At 34.2% G+C, this 14,858-nt stretch overlaps 1 protein-coding gene across 4 annotated transcripts in view; it reads left to right on the top strand.

Moving 5' to 3' along the window:
- Window positions 1–14,858, top strand: part of DSC1 (desmocollin 1) — a 309,329-nt gene that overhangs the window by 270,484 nt on the left and 23,987 nt on the right. For 2 of the 4 annotated variants that reach the window (XM_033087309.1, XM_033087312.1), the window contains exons 1-2: window positions 11,071–11,468; window positions 14,338–14,422. In XM_033087309.1, coding sequence (XP_032943200.1) covers window positions 11,406–11,468; window positions 14,338–14,422 — 148 coding nt within the window. In that variant the 5' untranslated portion in view covers window positions 11,071–11,405. Of the gene's footprint in view, window positions 1–5,065; window positions 5,195–10,544; window positions 10,825–11,070; window positions 11,469–14,337; window positions 14,423–14,858 lie in introns of those variants that run through there. The other 2 variants (XM_033087310.1, XM_033087311.1) reach the window with 2 other exon arrangements.

Genomic DNA, 14,858 nt, shown 5'->3' with positions numbered 1-14,858 from the left:
TATACATAGGATAAGCTCAAGTTTAAATTGTTAGAAGAATGGTTGCGGTGTCCTTAGAGATTTTAAATACTCAAAATAAACACGGGAGTTCTTTCACTTTATTTCCTCCCTTTTGTCCACTTCTTTATTTATTAAAAAATTAGCACACGAAATGACAAGAGGAAGGAGTAGATTCTCCTCTTGGTAGTCAGCAAACCTCCAGAAATGCCTTCAATTTGCTACTTTTTCTTCTCAATTCCTATGGTATCTATAGATTGGACAATCGGTATTTTCTCATTATGATTTTATGGGTTCCTGTCTTAGAGTAATATTCTGTTAGCTTATTTAGGTAGACCAGTGATTCTCTCTCTTGGCAGCATATAAAATTACCTGAAAGGGTGTTTTGTTTTGTTTTTGTTTTTTTTTTATAAATGAATGTACCCATGCGCCAATCCCAGAGATGCTGATTTAATTGGTCTGGGTGAAGCCCAGACATCAGTTGTTTTTGTTTTTTTTACTCTAGAACTGATTGAAGTATGTGGCCAAAGTTGAGCACCCCTGATCTAGGCCATGTTTTTCATTCTTGGCTATTCATCAAAATCACCTTGAGCACTCGTAAAAATAGATTCCTAAACCACTTACTCAAGAATCTAATTCCATAGTCTGAGGTTGACTAAGGGAATCTTGTACTTTTACAAGTATCCCCAGTGCTTCTGGTAATTAGCCAAGTTTGAGAAACACTGAGGGCAGCCAGTAAAAATGCAAAACAAGCCAGAGTTGTCTGCTTTACAACAGAATTTCCTCAAACTCATCTTACTGTTGTTTCTCATTGAAAAAAAAAATTCCTTTTACCATTTTTGATTTTTCCCGTATGCGTGTTTGTGTATGTGTATTTGGCTTAGCTATCCATCAATCCCTTTAGAGTGTTCAAGAACCAATTTGCAATATTTATTTTATACATTCAATATTTATTTTATACATTTATACATTTTGTGCACACAACACATAAAACCAACAAATTAAATACTGGTAAAGTATTTGTGCATGTGTAATCACTCTAAGCACACACAAAATAAAACCTTTTTATTTTATTTTAATTTAATTTAATTTAGTTTAATTTTTTTATTTTTTGAATTTTAATAACAGTTTATTTGAGCCAAAATTGATGACATGTGCTGGGGAGCAAGATCTCAAATGTTCCAGAAAACCTTTTTAAATGACATTTTTCTTTGAGGAACATTTATTTCTTTACAATCAATACTACTTCCCTCACCGATTCTGAATCACTGTCTTCTAGCCAAATTTGGGAGTTTTACTTGACATTCTTAGAGTCTGACAGCCTGGGTCTAAAATGCATATAATCAGCATATTTCCTTCAGGTTTTCCCTACTGGAATACCTCATCTTCATTTGGGAGATAACAGCACTAATTGGGGGCTGGGAAGGGAGTTCCAGTCTGCTGAGCAGTCTTTTTCAAGTGGTTCTGCCCAAGGAGATTCTCTACAAAGTTGCTTCTTGTTAGACAGGTATCTTTCAACCAGAGATCAGAGTATAACTACCAAGTCCAGGAGGGTGGGGTGGGGATGAAAGAATTCCTATATTTTCATAATTTAAATATTATTATATGCAGTATTCTAATTATAGTATCTGTTACATACATTTGTTCTCAAATCAGCATGGTATTCTAGAAATACACATTTCACCTAGAAAGATCTCTGCAACTTATACTCAGGAAATACGAAGTTATTGCTCCAGACACAATAGGATTTCCACATTTAGCAAACAAACAAACAAAAATAAATAAATACAAATGAATAAAACAGTATCATCATCAGCAATAACAAAATAACACATTTTGAGACAATAACATATTAGATTTTCTTTTTTTCCCTTCACTATACTCTTCATTTTTATCTGTGGATACTTTTCACTTAGATCTTCAAACCCGCTGTAGTTAGAATTTTTTTTTTTTTTTTTTACTTAGTCTCAACATGTTTATTTAGTTTTAATTCTTCCACATGAAAGGGAAATTTATTGATATATTTACTTTTACTTTCCTTTTCTTCTCCTCCTTCTCTTCCTCCTCCTCCTCTTCCTCCTCCTCCTCCTCCTTCTTCTTCTTTTTACTTACAATTGGAAATAAAATAAGATTGTCCAGGTCTGAAAACAAAACAAAGCATATACAATAGACAATGTTATACTTGCTGGTTATTTAACAACAAACTCTCCAGAAAACAAGACAAAACAAAACAAAACAAAGAAACCCTCTGATTTAGAACATGTGATGATTACCACTATTGCAGGACCTGGTAAAATATTGGGCCTATTCCAGTCTGAATCCACACTATGCAAATGGAATCTGGGGATTCCTGTACTCAGCATTTTCCCTAAATTATCCCATTGCAGGGAAATTAGCTATAACCAATTGATTGCAGAAGCACCTATAATGCAATAATTTGAGCTCAATAGCTAATTGAGGCTATTTCATAAAGGGAGTATGCTTGAAAGGGTGTAGTTTCTTTTGTTTAATGTTAATCATTGTTAATCTAATTACATAATGGAAACCACAGTTAACACAAATGTAAAGTATATTTTTAAAGTAGTTTATTCTAAAAATATTTATGGCTTACTATCTTTCCTTTCTCCATTCCATAACTATTTTCTACATTATACACTATATCTGAAAGTTAAAAGTTCTTATATACTTTATTAATGAAAATAAAAATATGGATGTCTAAGAAAAGATTTGTTCCATTTGATGTTTTGTCTATTTGTTGTATGACACAACTGGTAATATAAAAAATTTTCCCAATATTTTCCATTTCTTTTAATTGACATTCACTAAGAGGTTTGGAGACTTTAGAAATCAGAATATGTTGAGATCATAAGTACCTAACATCTAATTCTAGAAATTAATATGACAAAACCCTTATTTTACAGCTTTGATTTTTTTTTCTTTTTCTTTCTTTTTTTTTTCTTTTTTTTCTTTTTTTTTACTAATTTACTACTCAAATTAGTAAGCCTCCTCTCCTCTCTGACCTCTGACCCTTAGGTGGAAAAAGACCTAAATCTGGCTCTATTCAAGATGAATGGTGTAACCTCAGGCACATCTTTTTTCTCTGAGTCTTCTCATTTGGAAATGGAGGATTAAATGACATAATGTACATGAAAGTTTTCTATAAACTGTAATATGTCACTTTCACATTTTAAAGAAGATACTTAATCTAAATTATAAAATTTAAAGAAAAAAGGAAAACCTGAATAAGTAATATCCTTAGGAGTTCCACAGCTCAGGGTCTTTAGCATCACGGACCAAGAAAATCAATTTAGCAAAGTTTTTGGTTCTTTTTGTTGAAGCAATTTTACGTTCATTCAGTCTTTCCATTTAGGTCAGGATACAGGTCAGGTGCACAGCTCAAAGGTAGTACTCCGAGTGGATTTATGGTTTTTTTCCCTTAAGAACTCTGAAATGAACATTTGTTTTATTATGTTTCCCTTTGCCCCAGTCATGCAGAATTGCTTTGATCTTGTTGTAAATCTTGTACTCTCTCACCTCGGTGCCTCTGTTTATTGCGCTATCTACATGGAAAACCTTTTTCTCTTTCTTCCTCTATTGATAAAGTCCTATCCTCCCTCAAGACTCATTTCAAATGTCATGTTTCTGGAAAGATCTCTCTGCCCCTTCTGCCCTGAGTTGGCAAATTATCACTCCTTTGTGCTCCCATCAGACACTGAGCTTTCTAGAGTCATATCATTTTTCACTTTTATTTGAGATCCTGATTTAGTGCATGGGACATAATAAGCATTCAAGGAAACTAGTTGAATCAATCATTGTCTGTCCTCTTCTATCTTTTCTCATGCCTTCTCTCTCTTTTTCTTTTTCCTGGTCTTTTTATCCCCTATTCAGTTTAATATTTTTGTTGCACGTATTATTTTAAAATGTATAAACTTGGGTATGTTCTATTGATATTTTTTGCTATCACTGCTGTCTCTAATTTTGTGCTATAGAATTTTAAAATCCTGTATGTTGTGGTTTTGTTTTCATATATTGAGATGCATGCAAGAATTTCATTTTAAAAAGACTAGAATTCTAAAATGCTTCATATTCCACTTAAAAGTAGTACAACTAAACTATTCCCTTAAGCTATATTCATTTTGTAGCATATTAGAAAAATAGGGTATTGGCCAGGCTACCCATGAACCAATGTACGCTGCAGCCTGCTTCTCCTCTGTGGCCTGGTTCCTCTTATGTTTCTCTTCTTGGCCTTGGGTTTGCTCTCTCCATACATAATGTATAACATAAAAGTAAAAATGTATCTATTTAAAATGATAAATATATAATGTAAATAAAATATATAATATAATTTAATATAAAAATCTATAAAATGTTACAACAGCAGGAAAAATGAAAACAATTTAAAGCATGGATATTCTTTTCAAGTCCAAGCAGAAGGAAAATAAAATAAAACTCATCTGAGGTTATTCATTGATTCTGCTTCCTAGCCTGGTCCAATATCCTGTGTACAATTGTCCATGGTGTGAATTTATATATCCTTCTTCTTCATTAAGATCAATCTCCACCCTCTTCCCCTCACCAGAACAGTCCACAGGACATAGTGAGAAAGCAATGCATTTCTTAGAATTGATGACTATAGTTATATCATTTTTCACTTTTATTTGAGATCCTGATTTCACTTTTATTTGAGATCCTGCATTATTTGGTTTAAAATAACACCACCAGGACTTCAGCAAACATGCTATAATGTGCTTTACTTTCAGAATACTGGTAAAATAGCAAAAGAATTAGCATAAGAGTTGAGGCTAGCATGAGATAAACCTGAGCTTTTTCTCTGTGCTTGAGACTCCTGAGCTGTCTTAAGAGAAACACAGAGGGCAGGCACTCGCGCACATCCTCAAAGTACAGGTAGAACTTCTCAGAAACATTTTAGTTCAAGTTCATATAGGAAACTTTTACCAAAAGACAATCCAATATACAAAGTGCTTCTGTCCACAGAGGAGAAAGTGTTTTGTGTGGTCACGCAGAGCAGTTTCTGCTTCCCATTCTCATCTTTCTCATTGTCTTCCAGCACAGAAAAAATAGCCACGGTTCATAGCAACCATTGCAAAGCCCAGCAGTCGAAGCCCTCATCTTCACCCTTAGGCCCACAAGGAAGCAACAGGACCATTGAGATGGCAGTCTGTTTAATTAACCTTAGGTAAGAACAAATTCTTAGAGGCATTTCATGAAACACTATATAGGATCTGAGCAATAGACATTTATTTTTGTTACATCCAAAAAATGCTACAGGAGCATTGGGGAATGGGTTTTATTTTTACTTCAATAACAAAGAAATTAGAAATGGTTCCTTTGAGTATGTATCACATTTGCTGTAGCAATAACAACATTTAACATTTCTATCTAGCTGACAGATCAATTGGTGAAGCTCTGGGTGAGTTTTGTGGTTGTCACTTCAGAAAATGCCAATAGTTTCTCAGGGAAGATTAACATTTCAATGGACTTATAAGGCAAAAATACTTTCACAATATCACCAGATTCAATGACAAAAACATAAAGGCTAGATACTCAAAGTTAACAACTTTCTTATCTCAAAAAGAAGTTCCATTGAAGAGAGAGTTTTAATTATAAACCTGTTTGGTTTTTTTCAAATGTGCCAATTTCCATATAGTTCCAAATATATGCCAAAAAGAGCATATACATCACTTAAAATTGCACTGGTTTGGCAGTTGTGAAAAGTGCTCAACTTCAAATTAAAATTATAATGTCTTAGCAAAATAGTAGGATTTTTAATGAAGTAATCATATTCAATCTTGGGTAGGATATTTATTGTTGCATTCATTATAAGTAAGAATATACCGTATTTCCCCAAAAATAAGATCTAACCGGAAAATAAGCCCTAGCATGATTTTTCAGGATGACATCCCCTGAATATAAGCCCTAATGTGTCTGTTGGAGCAAAAATTAATATAAGACTCGATCTTATTTTCGGGGAAACACGATACATTGGTACTCTGTTTTTGTGATGCAAGTTGGTTTTATGGGTATATAGCAAAGGCCATTAAATCCCGTATCTTTTGACCTGGAAAGAACTTCTACTTGTGGGACTCTATCTCAAGAAATGACCCTAAATCCAGAAGAGGGTTTATCTATCAAGGTGGTCTTTATAATAATGAAAAATTAGGAACAATTTAAATTCCCAATATTAGGGAATGGTTAAATCAATTGTAATTCATTTAATTTAAGGAATTTAATGCAATCACTAACATAGGACTTGTCATGATATATGAAAAATGTCTGTTTTATATTATTAAGGGGAAAGTGCATTCTACAAGGTTACATTTATAGCACAATATAACAACATTAAAAATTCTATGCAGAAAAACTAGACTGGAAGATATACCCTGGAAGATTACCCTCCTAATTTTCTATCTTAACAAAGTTTAGGTACTGAGTATATATTTTTATGTTTAAAACCAACAATATGATTTTTAATATGTAAGATAAATAAATGACAGTAAGATTCCATCTATCATTAAAAAAAAAACCACTTTTCAAATATTTAGCTTTGAAGTCCAAAAAAAAATTGGAGGAAATATCAGGAAGCGAATCAAAGTCATTCATTATGTTCATTTCACCAGACCATATGACCATATCATATGAAGAACTTTAACTTATTTTTAAAACATATAGTAGATTGTAATCTCCTTGAGGGCAAGAGATCACATCTTCTTCAGCTTTCTATCATCAACACCATGGATAATGTTTAGAGTATAGAAGGTATTGATAAATGATTGATGGATGATTGACTGGTATTATTGAAATGGCAATAAAGAAAGATTAGTTTGGTGGACATCTTTTGATTTGCCTGTCTAGCCACTATTCCTTCTTTTTCTGTCAATAGGCCACAGTTGTCTTTGGGCAACCACTTCGCCACTGCTTTTTGTCCATGTGGTTTGGCCCACCTCTTGACTTTAGGCTTAGGACAAAATTTGGCCAGTGGGATTGTGTTTTGTTCAAACTATTGGAAACAAGACATGCCCTTTCAACTATGGATTACTAAACCAATAGAATGTCAACTGGTGGCTTCTGGTGGTCATCTTTGTCTGCACACTGAGAAAACAATGATAATGAACACAAAAAAAGGCATGGCTAAGAAATGGAGAGAGCCAATATCTTGGTAATATCATTTGATCACTTGGCTCAAGCTATGCCTGAATTTAGGATATTCCTGGACTTTCCATTACATCATTTAAAAAAATCTCTTTATCCTCAACTATTTTATTTTGTTTTGTTTGTCTTAAGCTAGTTTGAGTTACGTGTGTGTGCTGAATAGAGTTCTAAATTATACAGAGATATGTGCTGACATTTCTTTTCATAGATCTGCCAACAGTTTCAATAATAATGGGAATTGGTTATTTTATGTAAAATTAATTAGTATGCTATGCAAATAACCTCAACAAATCATTGCTAGTAATTACTAATACCTATGCGTTACTTCTAATTTCTAATAACCATTTACCCAGATAAAAGTCTGTGAGCGTAATTGAAGGGGCTTTCCACTGCAGAACACTGAACTCGTGGGACCCAAGATGTTTTCTATAGCTAAGATTTCTTTTTTCTTTGTTCATATACTTCCACGCTCCCATACTAAGCTTACACACCCGTTTTACCCCTGTAGTTTCTCTTGTCTTCGGTCATATTTAACACAACGTGCCTTATTATGGCTTCATCAATGTGTACAGCTTTCCTACCAGTTCAACGTCTTCTAGAATAAATTGGGTCACCTGACAGAGACAATAATTCTATTGGTAAGTGGCTATTTTGAGGCCTTGAATTTATTCATAACCAGAACTTTCTGGAAGTTAGCTGTGTATAAATATCTCTTAAGAAATTTGTCACTGTATTTTCGTAAGGTACATACTTTGAAATTCATAGGAAGGCATATTTTCTTGACATGCCTTAAGCTAAAAACTAAAGACTTGCAAGGGTAATATGGGTCTTTAGATTTAAATCATTCTCTGTACAACCATAAATCTGTGGTGGAAAACAGATCTTGCAACATTTACATATTTCAAATAAATTCTTCTCTTCTACAGGAGTCTCTGCACTAAGAATGTACTTATTGCCTATTCTTAATTTCTTTCTAAATTACTAAGATATTTAATTGTTACAGTGCCTTTTTTACCATATATTTTGAACTGGAAAGAGAGAATTACATTTGTATTTTCCTTCGCAAAGTGTGTCTTAAAAAAAAAAACAGACTTCTGCCTTCTTTTTTCTGTATATGGTACTCATCTCTTAGCATAGGTCAGAGCCCAATACAAGGACCCTTAAATATTTGTTCAATGAATAAATGTGTTTGTGTATATTTGGATAACCTTTACCTAAGAGACCTTGGATTTGCAATAATTTTGTTTATTTCATTTTAAATTCAATGTCTGTAACTTTTTATTGCACATCAAGGCAATTATGTGTAAAACATTAGTGCTTATTATGAGCCAGACATTGTTCAAAATGCTTTCCATGTAATATCATATTTATCCTCGTAATAACCTATAAAGTAGCAGCTATCATTATCCCCGTTTTATAGATGAAGAGACTGAGGCATGAGGAGTTAAGTAACTGGCTTAATGGTATATTGCTAATAAGTAGTAAAGACAGCTGTTGAACCCAGGAAGTCTAGCTGTAGAGTCTAAGCTCTTAATCATTGTACTACATTGTCAATCATTCAATTAGGTTGTTAGACATAGATTAAAACAAACAAAATACAACAAACAGACACATAAAAATAAAATAGAGCTCTTTCTGAAGTATCTGGTGGCAAGAAATTGGAAGATATAAATTTTGTTCTTATTTAACTTGATTTTAAGGTCATCAATTTCATTAAAATACATTGTTTTCCTATAAAGTACTTAGATAAGGAAAACTTTGTGTATAAGTAGAAAACCTGGGAGAAATATTTTAGATGTGACCAATTTGCAAACCAATGATTTGGAATTAGTTTTTTCCCAAGGTTTTCTAGTACTTTCGAGAGAGATAACAGGAGAAGAAAACATGTAACAGCAGTGTACAAGAAGCAGGATGAAGAAAATCAATTTTCCAGAGTCATGGACAGTATTCTGGATGCACTTGTACTTAGCAAGGCTTTGCATCTCTTCAACAGGCCAATACGTGCTAACTTTTTCAGTATCACCAATTTAATTTTTGTAATGCATTCTTTCCCATTTTCATAATACAGGAAGATGTAATGATGACTTTATTAGCTGGAAAATATATTTCCACTTTCCAGGATTGGAGAACTGGAGAACTTGAATCTTTGCATTCTTTAAGCTACAGACATATATATTTAGATATAACTCAGATAATTATGCTTAAACATACACAGAATTACACTTGGATCTACACATATACACTTAGGTAATTATTCCTATCTCTATATTTCATTCTTTTCTCTCAAAATACCAAATATAAAAATATCCAATTAAAGTGTTTTTATTTTCTTATTGAGAAATCAAATTCCAATGGGGACACAAAACATATTTATTGGTGGCTATACCTTTGGCAATAAAATACTACAAGACGTCTTTTAGTTCTTGTCCTAGAGTTTCTATTTCCCAAATCTCCCTGGCCCATAATTACAAAGAAACAATTATATTAGTATTTTCACCTCTACATACAAGAAGGAATTGCTTCTACTATTAAATAAAAAAAAAAAAAGTTTTCATTCTTTACTCAACAGCCTGAGTTGGGCTGGATTTTTACTTTTCAGTTAAACATAAGGTAGAAATGTAAGTAGCAAGAGCAGGAAGAGTAATTTCTAGTATAAACATTTATAAAGTAAGTAGTTTAACAGCCATTTTACTGAACTATAGAATACTGCTCACCAAGGAGACCAGATCTCATAGTGTTCTCCAATGATTGGCTGTGACTAAGAAGTGTAGATGATAACTGCTTCTGAATACATTATCCTAGTCTCACACTGGCTTATTGTTCAGCAAGACAGAATTCTCACAGATAGATCATCATTTTCTGCTCCTTTTCGAAGTGATGGCAGTTGGTGGCAGTCAGACCTATGTTCAAATGTTTATTTCTCCGTTATGGGTTAATGGGCAGAGGATGATTACTTACTTTTTTGTGGTTTCATCACCTAAAAGGGGTCTTCATTTGGGCTGTTTGGGAGGATTCACTGAAATGCCTGTCACAGCCCCTGATTATTATCAGTGGCCCAGGAAATAAGAATTTTAGTTCCCTCTCTATCCCTCAAATTAAGCAATTACCATTTCAAAATATTCACCCTCCTTTCCTAAGTTCCGTCACTTGATGTTGTGTGCAATTGACATTGAACTCACTGAGTTGTGACAGGAGAAATGATATAAAAGGGTCATCAGTGTTTAAAAAACTAAGCTTGCAGCAATAGTGTACTTTTAGGCTAGGATATCCTACATGTAATGTACAAATGATTAAGATGAATGGAATGATAAAGAGAGTTGGCCTCTATTCATAGTTATTCTTGACTAAAGATACAGAAGGAAAAAAATATTGCCTCATGAGTAACAAAAAGGATAGAATAAGAAAATTACATCTCAACTATTTATTTCTTTATTCTCTGACTTCTATATGCATTCTGGTAAATTCCTTGGACATCTAGAGGACCGAACCACAGCCGACAGACAATAAAGGGAGTAGACACCATGCATCCATGAAGCTGCTGCTGTACACTGGAGTGCCAGATCTCTGGCAGAACTGCAATGCTCTATGAGACAGCCTACACTAAATGCTTCGATAGGGAGATAACTTCTGATGATATGATATGACACCTACCTATGAGTATGTCCCCTGATTTGCCAGCGGCAGCTGAGTAGGCATCAATTCCTTGCATGGAGTTCGTGCACAATTTGTGTTTGTACCCAGGGGCAAGATAGGTTAATAAGGCAAAGAAGGAGGGGAGGACGTAGGAGTGGGTAATAACTGGGGAGGACTTCAGAGCATCAACCTGGGGGGAAGGGAGGAGGGCCAGTGATCGAGGGTGTTCCCCTTGCTTCTGCTATGTGTCAAGTGCCAGGAGAAGTTTTGAAAGCTGCTGTGAGGAGGAGCTAGTGACTGGGTTTTGGGGTGTTTTGTACCCCACCCTCCCCACTTGTAGGAAAACCTCTTTACATTCAGAGGTAATTGAATTGGAAGGAGAAAGACTACCCCAGGAATAGGAGGAAAGCAATTCTCCTGCTGCTCCTCCTCTTGTCACTTACCATTTGCCTCCTGACTCTCCTCCAAATCAAGCTGATCTGCGCCAGGGTGGCAGCAGAATACCCTGCACAAGTGCCAGCCATTGGGAACCTGCTAAGCTGCCCTGTGCATCCCAAGCTGCCCTGTTATCCAGTCACCATCCCTGACCACTGGGACCACTTCCGATGGCTGTGGCCTCTGCAGCACCAGGGAGCACCTTCTGTAAGCAGCTCCTTTTCTCTTTCCTGGTGAGTAACACCCAAAGGATTAAAAAATTCAACCATGTTACTATGTGCTTCCTCCCTCCAGTTTGGGCTTGAAAGAGAGTAGGGGTGAGAGTGAAAGGTAGAGAAGATAGACTAGGAAAACTAAAACAGACCTGAGAAAAATTCAAGGAAGAGTTGAAAGACTTGGGACCCAGATGGCAGGTATTTTGCTTGCTCTTCAAGTGCCCACGGCCAGATTGTTAGTTTTTCAAGGGAATCCCCTGTTCAGTCTTGCTGTGGTGTTTTTTTAAAGAGCAATGGAATGAATTCATTCCTCAGGCATTGGGCCCAGGAGGTTCTGAGGTTTGCTTTTGCTACTAGTCATAAATAAGCTGTACTTATCTAACATGCTTAGTTGCAGTGAGCCATGAGAAGAGGAAAAGGACTCTGGGTGAAGATGGGAATGACTTAAGCCTTTCTTAGTTTTACCCAGGAAGAGCGAAGAGTAGGGTAGAGCTATTGTTCAAGCAAGGGGTTTAGCTTGAGAAAATTATTAAAGAAAAATATAACAGTCATTGAAAAAATGTTAACTTGGTTAGGGTTTTCCACTTAGGTGTTTAATAGCTTTATAACTGTGTATTCAGGTGCTAATTTTTCTTTGGTGAGCAGAGGGAAAGGGGAATTGTCCCACATCTACATCTGGCATTTCTGAGCACTGCATTTCCTTCTTTTTTCATTTTAGCCAAATGTTTTAACTTCAAATTATATTTTCAGAATTTAAAGATTTTATTGTATAGGGATAAACATTTTCTCCAAATATATAAAACACAGTGTGGAATTGATAGTTTCCTTCTCATCCTATAACTGCCTGGGTAGGGATTGGGGAAACTCAGAGACCTTCCTGAGTTAGTATTAGTCACGTAAAATGTGGTAAAAGCTTTCCAAGAATTCACCCAGGTTTCTTTTGCTTTTGGCGTCTGCTCTGTCTAGTGTCCTTTGGTTTATCCTCTGCCCATTCATCCGTGATCCCATAATGACCAAAAGGATGTGTGACCCCAGTTGTCTCCAATTCACTAAGCTGCTAATTTAACCTGAAGACTGGAATAGTACTTCTGGAGACCTACCTCCATTGTCTCTGTCCGCAAACGCAGAACCAGTGAAGTGGGGGTCCTGAGCAGGGAGGAAATAGGACAGGTGTAGGAGTGGGAATGTGGATATATCTTATGAGAATAATGTGTGTATATGTATACATGTATACATATGCATGTATATGTGTATATTTGAATATCTATTTCTAATTACAAAATGCCCTTTCCACATTTTGTATTTAAATTATCAGCAATAGAATTTTTTATGCTTGGAAACTTCTTTAGATATAACTTAATTCAATCCTTGGCATTAGGAATAAAAATATCAAAAATGCAAATAAAATATCTGTGTTCTAAAAAGTGGTTATTTAAATTAAAACTGAACACAAACGTTCTTTTTTACATTCCAGTCTTTGGTACCATCTGCCTGAGTTTCTGTAAAATTACAACTATAGTTATGTGCCACATAACAATGTTAGGGTCAACAATGGGACCCCATATACAAATGATGGTCCCATAAGATTATAATGGAATTGAAAAATTCCTATAACATAGTGACATTGTAGCTGTCCTAACATCAACACGTTACTCACTTGTTTGTAGTGATGCTGGTGTAAATAAACCTACTGTATTGCCAGTCATATAAAAGTATAGCAGTGCAATTACAGTAGTGGGCTATGCCATCTAGTTTTGTGTAAATGCACTCTGTGATGTTTGAACAAGGAGGAAATCAGCTGACTATGCAGATCCCAAGATGTATCCCCATTGTTAAGCGGCACATGGCTGTATTTAAATAGGCTGATACAATATATACAATAGACTTGAGGTGGAAAAGTAGTGTATATCCACAATAGGATTAAGAGTCTTCTTTCCTTCTCCCAAATAATGGGCCCCATATACCTAGAACAATATCCTCAGAGAAAAACTTGATCATAAAAACCAATCTATTTCAGGGAAATCTAGCTCTGCTGTATTTTATATCTAAATAATAAAAAAGTAGTCATTTTAATAAACGGAAGAGGAAGCAAATAAACAGAAACTCCAAGAAAGAGAAGCAAAATAGTTTTTAACTCAAAGAAACTTAAACTGATAGCTTTTCTTTTATTTTTCAGATAGTCTGTTTTCTTTCCTTGAACTACCTAGCTTTTTAGGACAATAGTGTGTCTTGACTTTGATTAAAAATCTTTACCCTGTTGAAAGCTACTCTTTATATTTTGAAATATATTTCTTTTTAGACTAATTTTGTGAATGAGATCATTTAGACTTTAAAGTTTATGCCAAGCCAGTCCAAGTAGTGATTTGAGATCAGTAAATATTTGTGGATGTTGTTCTTTAAGAGGTTATAAAAAACCTCTCAAATATTTTCTAGACTTAATCAACTATACCCTCAAATTGTTTGGGTCTATGAAAATGTGATTTGTGTACATTATAAAGTATAATATATGATTATTATATTCTAGAGTTAAGTACTTTATGCTAAAAATCAGAATGACATTTATGAATGGTCTTAGAGATGATAACTTTTATATAAAATCAATGGTTCATAACACATTTTCTTAAAATGATACAGTATGATTTAGGTTCTAAGAACTACTGTTCATTTTAATTTTGTCATTGATACTAAATGACTGTGATGCCCCTAAAACTACATTCTTTGCTGTTTCCTTTTAAAATAAATATGAAAAATATTGAAGGATTAGAAGATTAACTTGTTGCTGGAATTGACAATATTTTTATCAACAAGACACAACTCTCATGTGAAAGTTTGTAATAAAACGTATTCCTGATTATTATTTTTTCTTTTTTCTTTTTTTTTTTTTTAGGTTTTAATATTGCTTTGCGATGGTTGTCAGAAAATTTCTCTTCAAGTTCCTTCTCATCTTCAGGCTGAAACACTTGTAGGCAAAGGTAAAAAACAGTATTAAGAATTTCATAGTTTTAATTGCTACATTTAGTTTCAGGCTGCTCTTGTAAAGTTTGGAATAAAAGTCATATAGTAGCTTCGTGGCATTAAAATTCGACATAAAATGAAAGGTAATTTGCTTGTTTGTGTGTTTTTTTTTTTTTTTTTTTTTTTTTTTTTTTTTGGTAATAGTTAGAAAAAAACTAAAGTTCCAAGTTAGTTGTATTCTTTTCTTACCAGAGAAATTAGCAAATATCAGAGGACTAAATTATCTTAGTTTAGTTCAAACAAAGCAAGACACAAAAACCAGAAGCATATTTTAATCCACATTGACTTATCTGCAGCCAAAATTACAAAGTCAAGATTTTTAAATTGATTTCATATAAAACAGACATGTCAAAATTTAAATGCCTCAAAATAAAATTTGTGGAAAAATTGATT

Source organism: Rhinolophus ferrumequinum, chromosome 19, assembly GCF_004115265.2.
Source record: "Rhinolophus ferrumequinum isolate MPI-CBG mRhiFer1 chromosome 19, mRhiFer1_v1.p, whole genome shotgun sequence".
Lineage (NCBI taxonomy): Eukaryota > Metazoa > Chordata > Mammalia > Chiroptera > Rhinolophidae > Rhinolophus > Rhinolophus ferrumequinum.
This window is presented reverse-complemented; position numbering and strand designations above follow the sequence as displayed.